General features: G+C 39.4%; 1 protein-coding gene across 1 annotated transcript in view; it reads right to left on the reverse strand.

Moving 5' to 3' along the window:
• FSIP1 (fibrous sheath interacting protein 1) overlaps nucleotides 1–19336 on the reverse strand; it is a 276680-nt gene that overhangs the window by 179538 nt on the left and 77806 nt on the right. Inside the window, exon 12 of the mRNA XM_036734577.1 lies at nucleotides 2725–2862. Within this exon, the coding sequence (XP_036590472.1) occupies nucleotides 2725–2862 (138 nt within the window). The remainder of the gene's footprint in view (nucleotides 1–2724; nucleotides 2863–19336) is intronic.

Raw genomic sequence — 19336 nt, forward strand, 5'->3', positions numbered from 1 at the left:
GGAGCCTAGACACAGCACAGATAACAAAAGGGATCAAAGTAGGTGCTCTATAGTTCAAATCAACCTAAAATTCAGTCTTTTTTTTAATCGTGTCTGACTCCATGATCCCATTTGGGATTTTCTTGGCCAAAATACTTGAAAAACTTGGAAAACTAAAAAAAAGCACACCAAATATTTTTGAATGATGAATGAACGAAGGTCATTTTAGGGGCACATTAAGTGATACCTGCTGCCATCATCTTCATTCATTTTCTAAAACACAAACTCTTCTGGCATTGAAAACCCTTCATAATTTGGCTTCATCCTAGGATGATTTCTAGGATGATCACTTGTTTCTCTCTCTCATCTCTTTCTCATATCTTTTTCTTATCTCTATAGCTCTCTGTCTCTCTCATCTGTCTCTGTCACTCTCATCTGTCTCTGTCTCTCCTCCCCGCCTCCATCTCTTCTCTATCTCTGTCTGTCTCTGTCTGCCTCTCTGTCTCTCTCACTCTGTCTCTCTCTAATCTCTCTCTGTCTCTCTCTCTCTCCTTGCCTCTCTCTCTCCCTCCCTCCATCTCTCTCTCTCTCTCTCTCTCTCTCTCTCTCTCTCTCTGTCTCTCTGTGTGTCTGTGTGTCTGTGTGTGTGTCTCTGTCTCTCTCTCTCTCTGTCTCTCTCTCTGTCTGTCTCTCTCTCTCTCTCTGTCTCTCTCTCCCTCCCCCTCTCTCTCTCTCACCTCTCTCTCTCACACACACACATATTCTATACTTCAGCCAAACTGTCTACTTGTTATTCTCCATGACATGATATCTCTAGCCTCTGTGCTCCTCATCCGGCCATCGCCACTTGACTTGTGTCTTGCCACTGGACTCCAATGACCCTGGAGGAGAGAGTGAAGCTGATGACTCTGCACAGCCCTGCCTCATTAAATCCAATTCACTTGCAAGTCAAGGCATCACCCTCCTGATGTCACTGGTCTTGAGAACAAGGATGAACAATGACAGCAACCTAAAATTAGCTGTATATATGATTCTACCAAATAAATTTATTTTCCTGTCCTTGGTGGGGGCAGGGGGCTGCTTCTCTAGTAAATATTTTCCATATGCAGGCACTGAAATGTGACAAATACATCACGCTGTCAGCTTCCCTTAAATAGCCTGGCTGCAGCAGCACCAGGAAGACCTGGTGATGCAATCAACTACATTCATCCCAATAGCTTCCAGTAGCCACTACACAACAAAGTGTCTTTGGGTAGTTTCCAGTTCACACAGTACTTGTGCTCTCTTCTATCTCTGAGACCAGCATTTTTTTCACCATTATACTGGCAAATGATATTTTTCACATGTTTCATATATTGCAAAGAAATTTCAGTGCAGTTCTATTCCCAGCTATGGATCGCAACGTTTGTGTGAGAGGCTCCCTACTGACACAAGGGGGTCAGGTACATTCTGGAGTTTTCTCATCCCTCTGCCTCTTAGTCCCTGTTCAGATGCTCTAGGAACTTCAGTATCTGACATCTCTCCAAGGAGCTGTGCCTAGATCATCCCCTTGTAACCCACACAGCATCGTGAAACTTAAAACATGAACAATTTTACTTTCAGGTAAATGGAGTTAGACAGAATATGAATTCTAACCCACTGAAAATAAAGATATACATTAGCGATCAACTCCTCCCCTCAGAAGAACTTTGGATAGTCTCAGTGACCTCCTGTTCATCATCAGATAGGATTCTAGAGCTGGCTGAAATGGGAATTTGTCCCTCCATGTCAGTTGTCTCCTCTACCATCCCTCTGATTGCACACCATAGTTTGTTTCTGGAAGTTTTGGTGGCCCACTAATCTCGGCAGATTTTGTAAATCATTTTGCCTATGCCCATTGCTGCCTATAACTGCCCCTGCCATCTGCCATAATTTTCTGTACCTACAGCTCTCCCAGGCTCTCAGTAAGTATGGTCATTTCATCACAAATCCTACAGCCCTCCTGAGCTCCAAGCAGGGGGTAATTGGCTTCTCAAAGGCTACCTTTGCTGTCTCTGAAGTTCTGCTCTTCTCCTCAGCCTCTAACTGACTATGATCATTACATTCCCAAGTGAAAAGTGCTCAAATAACTAGTCCATTTAAGAAAAGCACTAAAAGTTGTGCTAAAAGTTCAAAAAAAGGACCTTCATTATTCTAAAGTTTTCGTTTGTACGTAAGTCTCCATTGCTCTAGGACTGACATATAGCAAGTAGTCTTTCACAGGACATGTGCACTTTCTCCCCTTATACCTCATAAGCACATTTCTCTCCAAATAGATAGATGATGGCTGACTACAACTTGCATCCTCTCTCCCCGAATGTGTTTCCTGCTCCATCAGCACTTCCCACTTGCTCCAGGGATTGGATTCTGAGGGAACAATCTACTCTCTTCCAAATCGACCCTCTATTCCCTACTTTTCCCTGGAACAGCTGTGCCAGTTTTTATATTACCTGAGACAGCTTCCTAATACAATTAGTAAAAGAAGGAGGGATGTTGCCAGCAGCTCCCGGCATCATTTGTGCACCAGGAAAAGAGAGATATGTGATCACTATGACTGGATTAAATCTTCAATTTTATTCAAATTCTTATTTCTAAATTTCATATTGATTTTCTTAGATGATTTGATACATCACAAAGCATAAATAGAATGCTAAAGCCTTCATTTCTCTTTTTTTCATGGCAATTGATCAACATTAATATCTGAAAGTTTAAAATATAAAGACTTACAGAATCTTCCTCCAACTCTCTCAGCTGCTGATCTATCTCTTTGAGCCGATTCTTTTCTTCCCGGTGCTCTTTGGTGTTTCGAAGTGCCTTATCCCCAGGAGTCACTTTCACTTGTGTATTATCATTAAGAGCAGTCTCCTGATAAAGATAAAATTAATTATATATAAAAAGGGAAATGTTGCCATATATTATTCTAATGTAAGAAGAAACTGGCCTCCCATCACTACTGTCTATGCTAAAACTTCATTAATCTCCAACAATAAATTTTTCTTCTTCTTCAAATCCCTTACAACCCCTCAAATTTTTCCCTTCTCAGAAATAAATCATCCACCAAATGAACAGAACCTAATCAATAGAAACAAATGCAATTTATTGTCCTCATCATCATTAACAAATTGAAGTCTTTGAGTTACATTCTCCTAAAAGTAATGTTATTTAATAGTACTAATTTAGGTGTTTCAAGAGGTAGGACAACTCTCCTGGTCCTTAAGTCAACAACAATTATCATTAAATGCTTACTATCTGCGTGATGCTGTGCTAATCCTGAACTAAGGCTAATCTAAAGGGAGACTAGTCCTACTGAATAAGATTTGACAATATTAAGTTGTATTATTACAGGCAATACTAAATGAACACAGAAACAAAACATCACATGAGAAACCTCTCTGTGTTTGATAACTTCTTAGAACCATTTTGCCTGTGACTTGGGTTTCAAATTCTTATTTGGTATCATTAATATACTATTTAATGCAAAAGACAAGAACTTTGGCCCATAAAATACAGATCAACTAAAATTTTCAGAAAGTCTATGAGGCTAATCTATCAATAAGCATTTATTAAGCATCTATTATTGCCAGACACTATGCTAGGTGCTAGAGAAAAATATGTAGGAAAAAAATGGAACAGTTCCCACCCAAAAGAGGTTATATCCTAACATGAGAAATAACATGTCCACATATCGGTGTAATGAGGTTACATAGAAATGCCTGGCTTTCTTGGTGCCAAATATGTGTGCTATATTGGTGCTGAAGGCTAAGGAGTTCTGGAATGATGAAACCATTCCCTTATTGGCCACTGAACAGAAGATCTGATAACTGAATGATGTGCCCTCACCCTCTCTTTTTTCCCAGCTGCAGATGGTATCAAGACATTTGAGTAGACCCCTGGAAAGATGGAATAGTTTCACCATGGTGATAACTCCCAAGTGGCAGCTAGTGCAGTAAGGTGTGGGACAGGGATGGGGAATGCCTCAACCAGGGGAGTGTGAGCCTGTGCCTCTGGATACTTTTTCTGCTCTGTTTTTGCCTGTCAGTCAATCAGCAAATTATTTATTAATTAAATATTCAAGCATTTGAATATTTGAAGTAAATAATTCAAGTATTTATAAGTATCTGCCCTAATTATGCCAATTGTAAGGTGGCAGACCCTCTGAGAGAATAAGAAAGAAGCGTAGTCAATACTGGCATGGGATATATGTGTAGATTTATTAGGGTTTACTGGGTTAACTGGGGAAGTTTAGGGAGTTTACTCACAAGATCTGTCCTTGGTGGCACAAGGACTGACTGAGCAGTTGATCTCCCCACCCCATCCTTATGCCATGTCAGATATTATATAGAAATAGAACGAAGGAGGCAGAGTGCCAGGGATACCCCAGGGTCATGTGCAAGTTTTCTTATGGGACAGTTAGAGCTTTTCTTGCTGTTTACATTAAAGGTAGTTTACATTAACTCTGAGACTTGAGGTCATGTTCCTAGGATCTGGTTCCCACCATAAACCGTACCCCTCATAACCTGCTCATACATTCTTTCAGCGAGTATCTTCTTCAAGGTTCCCTGAGTATTGTACAAGGAGTTTCATTAACATGGAGGAAGCAGAGGAGCCTACCAACAAACTACATTGAAGGTGCAACATGAGCACGAGCAGAGCAGTAACATAACCAACAAGAGAATTACCACAATTGTTACGACTTTCTTCCACCCTACCCAAAGGGAGGAAAAGAAAGAGTCAATGGCATTTGGTGATTGGAGGGAGAACTGGATTTCCGAACTAAGTTCAGAGACAAAGAAACATTGCTTTGGCAACTTTACAACATATTAGGGGTGATACAGAATAGAGTCAATCACAAAATGGAATCAGGATCACCTGAGTTTCTCAATTTCCCCCTTTTGTCCATGGGAGCTTGTCACAATTTTCCCTGACTGGTCAACAAAAGAAGAAGAATGATTAATCATAGTATAAGCCATAGAAAGAATAACTAAAGCCGTGGACTAATTTTTAGAGGGGAAATTTACATGACACCAAGACAATTGAGAAAAGTCAGTATACAGATGCAGTGAAACAAAGTCAAAGTAATACAATAATTACTATCAAGATTAACTAACATCCAGGTTCCTTGCATTTTTAGTAACCCACTCCCAATGTCCATTTAATCAGGCAAGTTTCATCTTGGATCCTAGACGTTCCATGTCGGATCTCGGGAACCATCTTTTCCTGGACATTCTGGGATAGGTCTCGTTCTCAGGGCAGCTCTGTAGGGGACTCCTCTTTAGCAGATTTGTTTCTTTGGTTCCAAGTTACACGTAGACACTCCTTAGATGTTCCTGCTAAAATCTCTTACAGAACAGATCTCAATACAAGTTAGTACGGCTCTCAAATTTTATTTCTCCAATAACTAGTTCGTGTGGTGAATACCAGCTTAAACTTTGTGGTTCTGATTTCATTAATAATAGAACTATAAGAAGAACATCATATTAAGGACCCATAGATCACCTGAAACTTCAGAGAATTTAAGTTTTTACATACCCCATTAGAATCATTTACATTTGACATAGGGGATTGTCCGATCTTGTTGCATTCTCAATATTTTCCACTCCACTTAATTGCAATTTTTTAGGAGGAACAGATGCTATTAAGTATTCAATCCTATATGTGAAAACATGGATAACAACACTCTTTTCAGGCAGATCCTTTCTATCCCTAGGTTCAATGGTTACACAAACGAATTTACTTGTGAGAGGCAACTTTACTCCAATTTTAACAAAAGGCCTGGGATGGAATGTATGGACACACTGAATTCCCAAAAGTATACAGAGAATAGAGTCTATCAAATGAGCTGTTTGTAGTAAAATATGTTCAGTTGTTAACCATATTCGAATGGAATAGATATTATACAAAAATTACTCTCTACTAAGATACCTGGTTGCAATGAAATTATATTCCTTAAAATGAAACAAAAGAGGCTTCTGACTTTAACTTCATAAATTAATAGACTCACATCTTTGTTTCACAAGCTTTTTTATCTTTATCCAATTATTCACATAGCATTCTGAATGAAATATTTCAGGGACTTAATCATATACATAACCATGTAAATATTAGTAGGCAGATGACAAGCCCAAGCACTAATTTACTTAATTGTTTGGGAAATGGAATGACTACACATTTTGATTGAAAACAGTAAGATCTTATATACTTGTACTGTGTTCATATCTTTTACTGACCATCTGCCCTGATTATAGAAATGTGCTATAAAAAGAAAAAGCAGGGACATGATAATAACATCATTGAAACTGTTCCCCTGGGCCTAAAGGGGCACAGATTGACTCAACACATGCATGCCAGGATAAAGCTACCTCGGCTCTGTTTGATTTCAGGTAAGAGTCACTTTTGACAACCAATCATGCATTCTACCTCATAGCCAGACTCAGGATGAACCAGGTGAGAGACTTTCTTGTTCAAAAAGAAGTAACATAATGGGGAAACTGAGTCAAGAGGACTCTACCTTTGGTTGTCCCCTCAGTCTATTCCCAGAATATGAACATCAACCTGTAACTGTTCAGGATCACGCTCCCTCTCAGTATCTTATGGCATTTCTCTAAAATGGCAGATTACTGACTTAATATCCATCAGACAACTATACCTAAATTCAAAACTCAGAAAAATATTAATTATGGTCCCAAGAAATTTTGTCTCAAATATAGCAAGTTTCACTAATCAGAATTTAAGGCTGGATCCAATTACTATCACACTCATGGTGTTACAATAAGCAATAAAAGTTTATTACTGGGACTCACATAAAAGATTTCACTTAACATCCTTCACTTTTTTGTCTTCTCCTCAAGTTTAAACTCATCCAAGTATGAAGATCAATTATTAGAAATCACATTTATATTATATATAAACTTATAAAATCTCAGTAACTTAAGCCATTGTTTAGGAATCTCTAAAACCCAAACAAGCTCTTTAATATGGCCAATGACTTTGCCCAAACAGATGGTTTCAAGAAACCTGGCAATTTTACAAACAAGGGGAGTCTACAAGGTCTATTCTTTGTACCTTTTCCCACAGAGTAAATACTATTTTTTCCAATTTTTTTTTACAATTTTTCCAGTCTCCACCAAGTCTCATCACTCAGTTATGAACCTGAGTGGTATGATTTTCCCCAGCTTTTACAGCTCATCTATCTGGGAGTTTTCAGGAAGGTTTGGGCTTGCTCCTCCTACTCCCTTAGTTAAGTTTCTCTTTTGTATGGTGGAAGCAGGAGAGTCCTTAAAATTCAAATTGAATATAATCTATTATAAAAATGGATAGAAGCCTCATATAATTTACAGCAAAATAATTTCAAGACATACATCAGTTTAAAAAGTTATTGGTGAATTGACCTGTCCTTAACATTAGTTTGTAAAACTCCCTAAGTATTTGACTAAGTGTTCCAATCAAACCTTATCTTTTGGCTGTTTCCCGACATACACAATCCTTTTCTCTTTTCCATAAACAAGAAAAGAGTTAATAATAAGTAGGCAGATTCTAAGTTCCAATTCTAAATTTTTTTTCTTCTGATTGCATTCTGATTACCCCTTCCTCCAATCTGCCCTCCCTTCTATTACCATCCCCTCCTCTTATCCCCTTCCCTTCTATTCTCCTGTAGGTCAAGATAGATTTCAATATCCCATTGCCTGTATATCTTATTTCCCAGTTGCATGTAAAAATAATTTTTAACATTCATTTTTAAAATTTTGAGTTCTACATTCTCTCCCTTCCTCCCTCCCCACCCACCCCCATTGAGAAGGCAAGCAATTCAACACAGGTTATACATGTGTAGTCATGCAAAACACCACTATAGCAATCATGTTGTGAAAGACTAACTACATTTTCCTCTATCCTGTCACCCTGCTCCATTTATTCTATTCTCTCCTTTGACCTGTCCCTCCTCAAAAGTGTTTGCTTCTGATTGCCCCTTCCTCCAATCTGCCATCCTTTCTACTAATGCCACCCCATTCGCTTCCCCCCTGCTTTCCCGTAGGGTAAGACAGATTTCTAAAACCAACTGAGTGTGTATGTTCTTCTGTCCTTAAGCCAAATCCGATGAGAGTAAGGTTCACTTATTCCCTCTCACCTCCCCCTCTACCCCTCCATTGTAAAAGCTCTTTCTTGCCTCTTTTATGTGAGATGATTTACTACATTCTACCTCTCCCTTTCTCTTTCTCCCAGAACTTTCATCTCAATACTTAATTTAATTTTTACCCTATGGCTTTCTCTCTCTCTCTCTCTCTCTCTCTCTCTCTCTCTCTCTCTCTCTCACTCTCTCTCTCTCTCTCTCTCTCTCTCTCTCTCTCTCTCTCTCTCTCTCTCTTTCTCTCTCTTTCCACATGTGTGGGTGGGGGGAGGTGGGAGGGTGTGTGTATATACATACATATATAATATATTACATATATATATGTATATATATATATATGTATATATATATATATATATATATTCCCTCCAACTACCTTAATACTAGGAAAGGTCTCATGAGTTGCTAATATCATCTTTTCATGTAGGAATGTAAACAGTTCAACTTTAATAAGTCCCTTTATGGTTTCTCTTTCTTGTTCATCTTTTCATGCTCCTCTTGATTCTTGCATTTGAAAGTTAAATTTTTTATTCGCCTCTGGTCTTTTCAACAAGAATGCTTGGAAACTGGAGCCAAGATGGCAGCTGGAAAGCAGGGACTTGCTTAAGCTCTCTCCCAGGTCCCTCCAAACACCTATAAAAATGGCTCTGAAAAAATTCTAGAGCTGCAGAACCCACGAAATAGCAGGGAGAAGCAGGGCTCCAGCCCAGGAAAGCCTGGATGGTCGCGGGGAAAGGGCTATCGCATGGAGCTGGGAGTGGAGCAGAACAGAGCCCAGCGTGAGATGCGCCAGGACCAAACAGACTGGGAGATGGGTGGAACAGGCCACAGGGCCCTGAATCACTGAGCTGTGGCAGGTACCAGACTTCTCAACCCACAAACGCCAAAGACTACAGAGAAGGTTGGTGAGTAGAACTGCTAGAATGGAGTGAAAGAAGTGAGTGGTCGGCCCCAACCCTGGGGGCACGGAAGTGGTGCAGCTCAGGGGCTCCTTCCAGCTGCAGTTGCTTCTGGCCCCAGGCCCAGCAGGTGGAAGGAATTAAGCAGCAGATCAGAGCGGAGTGCAGAGTCTGCTTAGATCTGAGTCACAGCCCACGTTAGCGGTTCTTGGGGGACAAGGCACTGGTGTGGCAGAGCTTACTGTGTAGAAAACGCTCTGAAAACAGCAGCACAAAGCCCCTAAAGCTTGGGACAAAGTACTCTCTACTCTACAAGCAGTCATATCTTTACCAAAAGCTCAAGGGTCAAGTAGTTGGCTGGGAACATGAACAGGCAGCGAAAACGGACCCAGATTCAGAATCAGACTTTGGAATCTTTTTTGGTGACAAAGAATACCAAAACATAGAGCCAGAAGAAGTCAATAAAGTCAAAGAGCCTACATCAAAAGCCTCCAAGAAAAATATGAATTGGTCCCAGGCCATGGAAGAACTCTAAAAGGATTTGGAAAAGCAAGTTAGAGAAGTGGAGGAAAAACTGGGAAGAGAAATGAGAGTGATGCAAGAAAATCATGAAAAACAAGTCAATGACTGGCGAAATGAGACCCAAAAAATATTGAAGAAAATAACACCTTAAAAGATAGACTAACTCAAATGGCAAAAGAGCTCCAAAAAGCCAATGAGGAAAAGAACGCCTTGAAAGGCAGAATTAGCCAAATGGAAAAGGAGATCCAAAAGACCACTGAAGAAAATACTACCTTAAAAATTAGATTGGAGCAAGTGGAAGCTAGTGACTTTATGAGAAATCAAGATATTATAAAACAGAGCCAAAGGAATGAAAAAAAATTGGAAGACAATGTGAAATATCTCATTGGAAAAACCACTGACCTGGAAAACAGATCCAGGAGAGATAATTTAAAAACTATTGGACTACCTGAAAGCCAAGAGAAAAAAAGAGCCTAGAGATCATCTTTCAAGAAATTATCAAGGAGAACTTCCCTCATATTCTAGAACCAGAGGGTAAAATAGAAATTGAAAGAATCCACCAATTACCTCCTGAAAAAGATCCCAAAAAGAAAACTCCTAGGAATATTGTCGCCAAATTCCAGAGCTCCCAGATCAAGGAGAAAATACTGCAAGCAGTCAGAAAGAAACAATTTGAGTATTGTGGAAATACAATCAGGATAACATAAGATCTAGCAGCTTCTACATTAAGGGACTGAAGGGCTTGGAATACAATATTCCAGAGGTCAATGGAGCTAGGAGTAAAACCAAGAATCACCTACCCAGCAAAACTGAGTATCATGCTCCAAGGCAAAATATGGCTTTTCACTAAAATAGAGGACTTTCAACCTTCCTCAATGAAAAGACCAGAGCTGAATAGAAAATTTGACTTTCAAACACAAGAATCAAGAGAAGCATGAAAAGGTAAACAAGAAAGAGAAATCATAAGGGACTTACTAAAGTTGAACTGTTTTGTTTACATTCCTACATGGAAAGATGATGTGTATAATTTATAAGACCTCAGTATTAGGGTAGCTGAAGGGAATATACAATATAGAGAGACAGAGGGCACAGGGTGAGTTGAATATGAAGGGATGATATCTAAAATATAGAATCAAATTAAGGGATGAGAGAGGAATATATTGAGAGAGGGAGAAAGGAGAGATAGAATGCGGTAAATTATCTCATTAAAAAGTGGCAACAAAAAGCAGGTCTGTTGGAAGGGAAGAGGGGGCAGGTGAGGGGGAATGAGTGAATCTTGCTCTCATCGGATTTAACTTGAGGAGGGAATACCATACACACTCAATTGGGTATCTTACCCCACACGAAAGTAGGGGGAAAGGGATAAAAAATGGGGACAATAGAAGGGAGGGCAGATAGGGGGTGGAGGTAATAAAAAGCAAACACTTTTGAAAAGAGACAGGGTCAAGGGAGAAAATTGAATAAAAGGGGACAGGATAGGAGGGAGGGAAATATAATTAGTCTTTTACAACATGACTATTTACAGGAGTGTTTTGCATAATGATATATGTGTAACCTGAGTTGACTTGCTTGCTTTCTTAGGGAGAGTGGGTAGGGAGGGAGGAGGGGAGAGAATTTGGAACTCAAAGTTTTAAAAGCAGATGCTCAAAAAAAAGATTGCTTTTGCATGCAACAAGAAAATAAGATATACAGGCAATGGAACATAGAAATCTATCTTGTCCTACAAGAAAGCAAGGGGAAAAGGGATAGGGGGAGGGGAAGGGGGTGACAGAAGGGAAGGCTGACTGGGGAACTAGGCAATCAGAATATATGCCATCTTGGAGTGGTAGAAATGGGGAGAAAATTTGTAACTCAAAATCTTGTGGAAATCAACGTTGAAAAGTAAAAAACATCAAAAAAAAGAATGCTTGGAAATCCTTTTATTTCATTGAAATTCTATTTTTCCCTTTATGTGTTAGACTCAGTTCACTAGGTCAATGATTCTTGGTTTTAATCCTACCTCCTTTGACCTCCAGAATGTCATATCTCAAGCCCTTTGATCCCTTAGTGTAGAAGTTGCTAAATCTTGTGTTACCCTGATTGTGTTTCCACAATACTTGAATTGTTTCTTTCTGGCTACTTGCAATATTTTCTCCTTGACCTGGGAACTCTGGGATTTGGCTACAATATTCCTAGGAGTTTTCCTTTGAGGATCTCTTTCAGCAGGTGACAGGTGGATTCTTTCCTTTTCTTCTACCCTCTGGTCCTAGAATATTAGGGCAATTTTACTTGATAATTTCTTGAAAATATCTAGGCTCTTTTTTTGATCATGGCTTTCAGGTAGTTCAATAATTTCTAAATTATCTATCCTGAATCTATTTTCCAGGTCAGTTGTTTTTCCAATGAGATATTTCACATTGTCTTCTATTTTTTTCATTCCTTTGGTTCTGTTTTATAATTTCTTGATTTCTCATAAAGTCATTAGCTTCCATTTGCTTCATTCAATTTTTTGAGGAATTTTTTTATTCAGTGACCTTTTGGACCTCCTTTTCCATCTGGCCAGTTCTGCTTTTCAAGTCATTGTTCTCCTCATTGGCTTTTTGGACCTCTTTTGCCATTTGGGTTAGTCTATTTTTAAAGGTGTTGTTTTCTTCAACATTTTTGGGGTCTCCTTTAGCAAGCTGTTGACTCATTTTTCATGATTTTCATACATCACTCTCATTTCTCTTCCCAATTTTTCCTCTACTTCTCTTACCTGATGTCTGAAATCCTTTTTGAGCTTTTCCATGGCCTGAGACCAATTCATATTTTTCTTGGAGGCTCTAGATGTAAGAGCTTTGACTTTGCTGTCTTCTTCTGGATGTATGTTTTGATCTTCCTTGTCACCAAGGAAGGAATGAAGCACCTTGTCAATAAGAAAGTAAATTCTATAGTCTGATTTTTTTCTGCTGTTTGCTCATTTTCCCAGCCAACTTTGTTAAGTGGAGGCTGTACTGCCCCAAGCTTCAGGGGTTTTGTGCAGCTGTTTTCAGAGATATTTCTAGGGACCTGTAAATTTTTAGTTCTTCCAAGATGGTATGATCATAGGAGAGGTATTTACTCCTTTCTGGGCCTGTGCTCTGGTCTGTGAGCAACCACAAGAACTCTTTTCTGCCTTGGAACTATGAGGAGGACTCCCTCTCCACTGCCACCACAAGACGTGCCACGCCAGCACTCCTTCTTGCCCCAGGACTGCCACCCAAGACTATAACCCAGATCCAAGCTCAGGCAAAGCAAGAGAATCCTGTCTCATAGCCAGCAAAGAGATCCCTGCAATCCCCCTCTGATCAGTCACTCAATTCCCCCACTGTCTATAGGCTGAGAGCTCTAGAAGCAGCCACTGCCCTGGGGCTGGGGCAGGGGCTGGTACTGGGCCACACTCCTAGGTGAGAGACCTTTCCCACTTACCTTTGAAGCTGTCTTTGGCATTTGTGAGTTGAAAAGTCTGGAAACCACCACAGCTACCAGTGATTCAGTCCCCTAAGGCCTGCTCCAGCCCCATCTGTGCTGGCATGGCCCACACTGGACTGCACTCCTCTGCCAGCCAGGTGCAAGAGACCCTTCCTGTCAACCTTCCAGATTGTCTTGGGCTGGGAATTTATTTCAGTCTGTCATTTTGTGGCTTGTGCTGCTCCAGAATTTGTTTAGAATCATTTTTACAGGTATTTTGAGGGGTTTGAGGGAGAGCTCAAGTGAGTCCCTGCTTTTACGCTGCCATCTGGGCTCCACCCCACCCCAAAACCTACCTCTTTATAATCAGTGAGATGACTTTCATATCCTAGCTATAAAACAATAAATTTGTCATGGGGCAGGGGGAGGCGGGGGCGGGGTGTTGTGGTGGTAAAAGATTTTAATTCCCTTAAAACAAAGTCTAAAGAATATTAACCCAAAACTTGCTAGAATATTTCAGCATTAATAAAAATATTCAAATCACAATTTAGGAATTCACCATAAAGAATATATTGAATTTGTGGGAGTTCCCACAATTTCCGGTTCTTTGCCTGAAACTTACTTTCTTAATGTAAGCTGATTTATAAACTTTACCATTCTTGCTCAGTGTGAAGCTAGTTCTTCCACCTTTGAAATCTTGCAGCTCTCAGGTTTAAACATTATAGAACCTTACACCATATCATCAGGAGAGCTAATAAAAACATAACTATACCCAAATGGCAAATTTTCAAATATCTCATCAAAGAAGAAATTTCTGAAACCATTACTATAGCTCTAATGAAATAAAATAAGACCTAATGAAATAATTAGCAGCTTTCAGACAACTCTTTAACAGTTGAATTTATAACCTAACAGTACTGGATTATAAGAGATGTGATTTTTTTTTCTCACAGTGTTGGTGTTATCAAGTTTCGCAATATAAGCGTGCTATTAATTTTATATTAACAGTACTAGGAAATACAGATAAGGCTCTACTGGTTTAGATTCAGAACTATTATGATTAGGTTAGTTCAGCGTATGCTGGGTTAAATATTATAAGTCACTACAGTTAAAATTTCTCACTCTACTGTTCTTAGTGGAAAATTAGTAGAGTAGTAGAGGAGGAGGAGGAAGAAGAGGAGGAGGAGGAGGAGGAGAGTAGGTTTTTTGTTTTTGTTTTTTGGCCCAGGCAAAAGGGCTCTAAAGAGTCAGGTCAAATTCTAACAGGGCATGGCCCTTTTTCCTCAGGCTTCAATACTTTAGAATTTTCACAGAACACAAAGAGAGTTAATACAGCGATTCCCAGTTTGCACAAGGTAAGTAAACCCTTAAGGTATTATATAATAGTCATATCTAAAACAGAATGGAGCACTAAGAATCACAATAACCAACATTTATATAGTATTTGATGTATGATATGGGCAAGACCCAGTGCTAAGTATTCTACAAACAAGAGTACTCTTACAAATGACCCTTAAAGTTGTTCAGTTGCTCGTTTGTTTGTTTGCTTGTTTTCAGTCATGTCTGACTCTTTTGTGACCCCATTTGGGGTTTTCTTGGCAAAGATACTAGAGGGGTCTGCCATTTCCTTCTCCAGCTCATTTTACAGATGAGGAACTGGGTGACACAGCTAGTAAGTGTATGAGGCCAGATTTGAACTCTGAAGACAGGTTCCTGATTCCAACCCCAGTGCTCTATCCACTGTGCCACCTAGCTCACCCCACACGCTTATGTAACTTCATTTGTAACAGGCTAAGCAATCAAGGCTTCAAAACTCCTATGGCAGTGTGGAATAATGGATAGGGATATGAATTAAATCTTTCCTCTTTCTAACTTTTAGTTCTCAACTAAAATTAAATCACTGTGCTTAAACTGTTAACAGGGCTGGTAATACTTCAGGACTCTGTTTTTCAAAGATTAGGAAATTTTGAGGGATCCTTGCTATACCAAATTCACAGACAGCTGTCACCATTATCTTTTATACTTCTAAACAGTGTTCAAACATATTTACCTCAGTCTTTTTAACAACTGAATCTATAACTCGAGAGAATCAAAAAAGAGTTTACTTTTCTAACAATATTTCTAATACAATGAATCATCAAATTTATGATAGGCACTTCGCAATCATTATATCATTTGCTTCTCCCAACAATACTGGAGGTAGACACTACCACTTCATAGATTAGTAAAACTTGAGGAAAAATAGCTAGAGGTAGGGAGGTGGTGGCTTCGCTTTCCACTCCTCCTTATTTCAATTAAGCCAAAGAACCTCTCCCTAAACCTGTTGTTTCCTTCATACTCTTTTTCAAAACTTTCTTTTACCTGCTCAACTTCTAAAGTCTCTATATTTCTACAATATCTCATACTATTTACAGAATAAATTTCTCAATTAGCATAAAAAGTTGTCACAACCAAAGGCTTACTTTTACTTTTACTTTCTAAGTTTTATGGTTCGCTTCAACTCTAGTGACTTTTTTATTAATTAACCTATAACAACTTAAGTTACAGTTCTGGTATTCTTTAAGAGATAAAAACACCTCATATCTTTCCCACTCTCTCAGAAAGGGAGAAAGACATAGACCTACACCTCTCATGCCTAGTCCCAATATATAAAGAAGTTTAAGGGATAAAACCCCTCCAAAAATCTATTGAAATGTTCTTAGTAATTACAAAAATCTTTAAACCATACCCTTTTAAGGCAGGAGGCCTGCAGTATCTTACACTCCTGTTCAGGCACGGGCGGGGGCGGGGGGGGGGGGGGAGGTGGAAATTCCAAGTTCTTTCAGCCCTAGTCAACAGCTTGCAAAAGTCTGGTCTACCTAAATAACCATTAAGGTTTGTTATGTTGTTTGTAAAAGTCAACTCAAAACATTTTTTCCAAATTAAATTGTACTTACTCTCTTCCCTTTTCTCTCTACTTACTCTTCACTTTTCAGAATATGTAGGGAGTTAATATTCTGTAATTTCCAAATCAAGAGAGTTGCATTTTATAATTCTTAATAACATTTCTTAAACAAAGTTTTTACAATGACAACATACAATTTTAAACATTATTTGTTCACATTCTAAACTGATCACCTTCAAGGCCAATATAGAGAAAACCTGATCACAGTGTACCTTAAAGAACAAAAACTTATTTTTGCAGTGTTTTAGACACATTGCCCTGATGTCAGATATTTGGTGGGCAGCTGGAGAGACAGAGTAGCATCAGAAAAGCAGAGAATAGTAGCCCCAAGTTTGCATAAGAGATCTTATCCCAATAGGTTTTTAGAAGGATTTAGGCATAAGGAGGAAGGAAAGTATTACAGAAGGGGGATTCATGGAATTGGGCTAACTTATTAGGACTGATTTAGAGGCTCCATTATCTCCCAACCTTAATGGTAACCTGGGGTTCACTGTTCTGGGGAGAAAGATGTGGATTACTTGGGCTAAGATCTCAGGCTCTGGAAAGACACAAAGGTCCTCTTGAGAGATCCACAGCCCCTCCCCTTACCCTTCCCATGTATGTATTGCTATTCCTCTGGTAACCTCTATATCCATTCTACCTTTCATTCTTGGAGTCCCTTCTTTTCTTTCTACATGTATGGCAACATGTCCCTTCCACCTACAGAAAAACATTCACATTAGACCCAAGATTTTGAGATGGTCCCTGGTGCTACCTGTTCAAGAGCCTCTGAAAAAAAAAAACAACAACAAAAGTGAAAATGGTTTGGACTGAAGCTTCCTGCACTGAAGCAATGGACAGCTTGCTCTTTCTCTTTTTCCTGTATGTCCCTCTCTCATTGTTCCTTTTCTGGTGTTTCTCTCTCCCTATATACCTAAATACGGTGTATCAGCAAAGCAATAAACATAACATTGACGATAATGGTGAATATGCCTATGTAGTTCTGTTATAGACGGTAGAAGAAGTAAAACATTTATTCAGACACCAAAGAACCAAGTCCCAGAACCAAGAGGTCCAACCCATCCAAGCAGCAACCAACTCTCAAAACGAGTAAGACCACTTTATCATAATAGCAAGGAACTTAAAACACAATATCACAGCATGGAGCCTCGCCATCCCATTAGCCTTCCGCCCTTGCTGGGGCCTTCCCACAAACACATTCACAGGACAGCTAGCAGGCCTTTGTCTGCTCTCTCCCTCAGCTCTAACTGCTCTGAGTGTTTTCTGCTCCATGCTTTCCTGTTCCTCTCATTCAGCAAGCTCTTCCCACCACATGTAACTTAGGCTTCCTGTGGTGTATGCAGGTCACATGAGCCTATTAATGGCTTGCGAAGATCTTCAAATTTACATTACATAGGACAATGCCTTTAAACTGACTTATAGGCATCTCACGCCATGCAAGGTATTCTTTATAGAATTTCAGGCAATGATTGATTAACAAAATGTGTGTTAATAATATATGCATCTCTTGGGTTGATGGGGTCTAATCTCATATATGGCTTAGCACTTTTGCACAGCCTATCATAAAAATGATTAGGATTCTCACCCTCCTCTTGGAGTCTCCTAGAACTTATTCTAGCTCTCTGGACAGGCTGTTCATACCTTTAAGCAAAGATTGACTGGCCTGCTGTAATCTAATATAATATTCTAGATCATTGGGGTCCCAATGTGGATCTTGTAAAGGCCAACTGGGGAGACCCTTAGGGAGGAATACTCCCCCTCCATGGAAGCCAACCTACTTGTTGCTTCTATGATGGCTCTTCTCTCTCCCGTGAAGAATAGAGGCATCATTAAAAGTTATATCTGGGGCAGCTAGGTGGCACAGTGGATAGAGCACGGGCTCTGGAGTCAGGAGAACCTGAATTCAAATCCCGCCTCAGACACTTGACACTTACTAGCCGTTTGTTATGTTGTTTATAAAAGTCAACTCAAAACGTTTTTTTCAAATTAAATTGTACTTACTCTCTTCCCTTTTCTCTCTACTTACTCTTCACTTTTCAGAATATGTAGGGAGTTAATATTCTATAATTTCCAAATCAAGAGAGTTGTATTTTACAATTCTTAACAACATTTGTTAAACAATGTCACTTAACCCTGATTACCTCGCAAAACAAAACAAAACAAAAAAAACACAATTACATCTTTCCAAGTAGGATTGTAATCTTTAAATATGGCTTAAAAGTGATCTATAACAGGGTTCTCATCAAATCTAGGAATGCTACTTGGTCAAGTGGCCAAGGGACAAAAGGCTGGTATGGCCTAATGAAAAGTACATTGTCCCTTCAATCATGACTAATGACTTCTTGAAGAAAGAAGATGTCATCAGATGATTTAAATTCATTTAAAAGATCAATTAATTTGCTCCATAAATACCAATAATCTGTTTTGAGTTTTGATCTGCTAAGACTAATCATAAATCTTTCAGTTTATGATAATCAAAAGTTCAGAGGTGAGGCCAGAATAATTCATCAGCTGAATTTTTCCCCTTTTTAAACCAGATATTACAAAACTTAATTGCTTAAGGGTTTTTTTTAATTGGGGGTTGGGGGGGAGGTTGTCATCCCTGGCTCAGTTGGAGCTTCAAGGAACTTCCCCCAAAGGAGTTTCCTTTGGCACTTACTGTTGCTAATTCTAGCTCTCATTTTGTGTGTGTGTGTGTGTGTGTGTGTGTGTGTGTGTGTGTGTGTGTGAATACACATATATATGTGTGTGTGTATATATATACACACACACATATATATGTATATATGTATATGTGCATATATACATATATTTTTTTAATTCTTAGATATGACCAAGAAAAATCTGTCTCTCACACACACTCTCACACACACTCACACACTCACACAAAGGGAATGAATGTGAGGCCTTCCCACTGGCTATTAGCTTGAGGCTTCAGTAGCAGCCTCTGGGTTTTACTTCTCCTTATAATATAAAGTACCTCTTCTGCTTGGAGAAGTCAAAAAGATCTTTTACTGGGCCAATTTCTAGGGTGGATAGTTGTGGAGATGGTCTTTGAGAATGCCCTGGCTAAGGCTTTAATCATTTCAGGAAACCCTCCTGAGAGACCACCTACCTTACTTGAATAGCCTTGCCACAGGCCTGGTGCTCAGTTTATTAATCTAATTGGGGTTCAAGAGTCCCATCCCTTTCCTATTGGATGCCAGTTTTTTAGCAATAGAACTGTTGGTCATTTAACACTAAGGAAAAACCTGTGGGTTATGTTGGTGCTTTCAATACAAATGAAACTTCCTAAGAGGACACAGAATTCCCTCTACCGACCCTTGCTTTCTACAGCTAGGTTCACAATGCCATACTTGCCCGGTGTAGGTGGAGCCCACCATGAGTCCTGTCCTGTGTCTGGGGACCCAGTTTATAAACTAATAGGGCAGTCTCAGTGATAAA

Source organism: Trichosurus vulpecula, chromosome 8, assembly GCF_011100635.1.
Source record: "Trichosurus vulpecula isolate mTriVul1 chromosome 8, mTriVul1.pri, whole genome shotgun sequence".
Lineage (NCBI taxonomy): Eukaryota > Metazoa > Chordata > Mammalia > Diprotodontia > Phalangeridae > Trichosurus > Trichosurus vulpecula.